At 43.1% G+C, this 1,372-nt stretch overlaps 1 protein-coding gene across 1 annotated transcript; it reads right to left on the bottom strand.

Moving 5' to 3' along the window:
• Positions 1 to 204: 204 nt before the first annotated feature.
• On the bottom strand, positions 205 to 897 carry LOC124682511. Its single transcript, XM_047217183.1, has one exon. It carries the CDS (start codon positions 895 to 897, stop codon positions 205 to 207), a length of 693 nt encoding a protein of 230 aa, XP_047073139.1.
• Between the last annotated feature and the right edge of the window lie 475 nt (positions 898 to 1,372).

Raw genomic sequence — 1,372 nt, 5'->3', positions numbered from 1 at the left:
GATACTGCAATAAGTATATATACTTAGATCAGAAATCACATCTTGAAGCATGAAATGGGCAAATGGATCAAAACTTTGTTTTTTCTCTCTATAATTTCCTGTACATCTGTATTCTATACATAATTGGGAAAACTGTACCAAGATCAGCTAGTCCTCAAAAAGGCGGATGCCAATCACAGGCTGTCAAGAGTGGTGTGGAAGTATCTATGAGCTAAGAATGTTCAGGAGAGAAACCCTGATGTGGACTAATTTCCTGAACAAATGTCCTGCAGCATTCTCAAGATCTCCAATACTGCACTCTAACTCCTGCAATAGATCCTCCTCGCAAACAACTGCCTTCTTCTTGTGAAATACTTTGGAGACAAGAGACTGTTTAGGCATATCGATTTCCTTCGACAAGAGATGGACTGAGGACTCCAGTAGAGATACGGATATCTCCCTAGCCTTGGTAAATAGCATGACCATACTGCAACCTGCAGAAGTAGCCTTCTTCGTGGTCTTCTTGAAAAGTTTCTTGGCCTTCTTCGCCAAACGAGTATAAGATTGGATGTTGGCTTGAACAGCTGCATCATCTCCTTTTCTTAGAGCCGCTTGCAGCTCTTGGATGATGGCCTTCATCTCTACGAAGATCTCTTGCATGATGCTGCAGAGATCCAACAGCTCAAGAGAGCTATCCATCTCTCCATTCAACATCTTCCCAACTTGGTTGCTTGGCAGGCCAATAATCTCTTCAACACCGTTGTAGATGTTTCCAAGCCTCCTCAGACCATCACACATCGTGCCGATGGTGGTGGAGGGAGAGATGCTTGCCTCTAGGCTCAGCAGCTCTTGCTCGACTTCGGCCTCGTTGGCCTGAGGCCTTGAAGGCAAACTTATCGATCTTAGGTGGAAAGCCATTTCTGATCTTGAAGGTTTTCTCTGTATTGTACTTGAAGAGAGGAGCAGGAAAGAGGGACTTTTGGTTTGATGTGTCTACGGTCTACCATTCCGCTCAGGCTTATTTATACAGAAGAAGCATACATTCAAGAGTATTTGATTGTTGGACACGAAGAATCATGCCATTTCATTTCCCAGATGCTGTCTGCTATAGATGGAGATCTGGCAGAAGCATAGCGATTACAACAACAAAGTCGTCTGATGTTTAGTTCATTTTGTTAGTCTGTTTGCTGTCCTAGAGACGAGCCAACATATTATCGTCAGAAAATGGCAGCAAGAACCAGTTGTATATTGGTGAAATTGTTGATCATGATGGCTAACCTGGCATTTTGCTGTGAGGTGTCACTCTGACTAGTATCCTGTTATCAATACTATAGGATATGGTCTCTAATGAATTGAATCCTCGTGCTTTTGAGCTGGCATGTTTTGGAGATGG

The sequence above is a fragment of the Lolium rigidum genome, chromosome 1 (genome assembly GCF_022539505.1).
Source record: "Lolium rigidum isolate FL_2022 chromosome 1, APGP_CSIRO_Lrig_0.1, whole genome shotgun sequence".
Taxonomy (NCBI): Eukaryota; Viridiplantae; Streptophyta; class Magnoliopsida; order Poales; family Poaceae; genus Lolium; species Lolium rigidum.
Note: the sequence above shows the minus strand (reverse complement) of the source record. Positions and strands in the feature narration are given on the sequence as shown.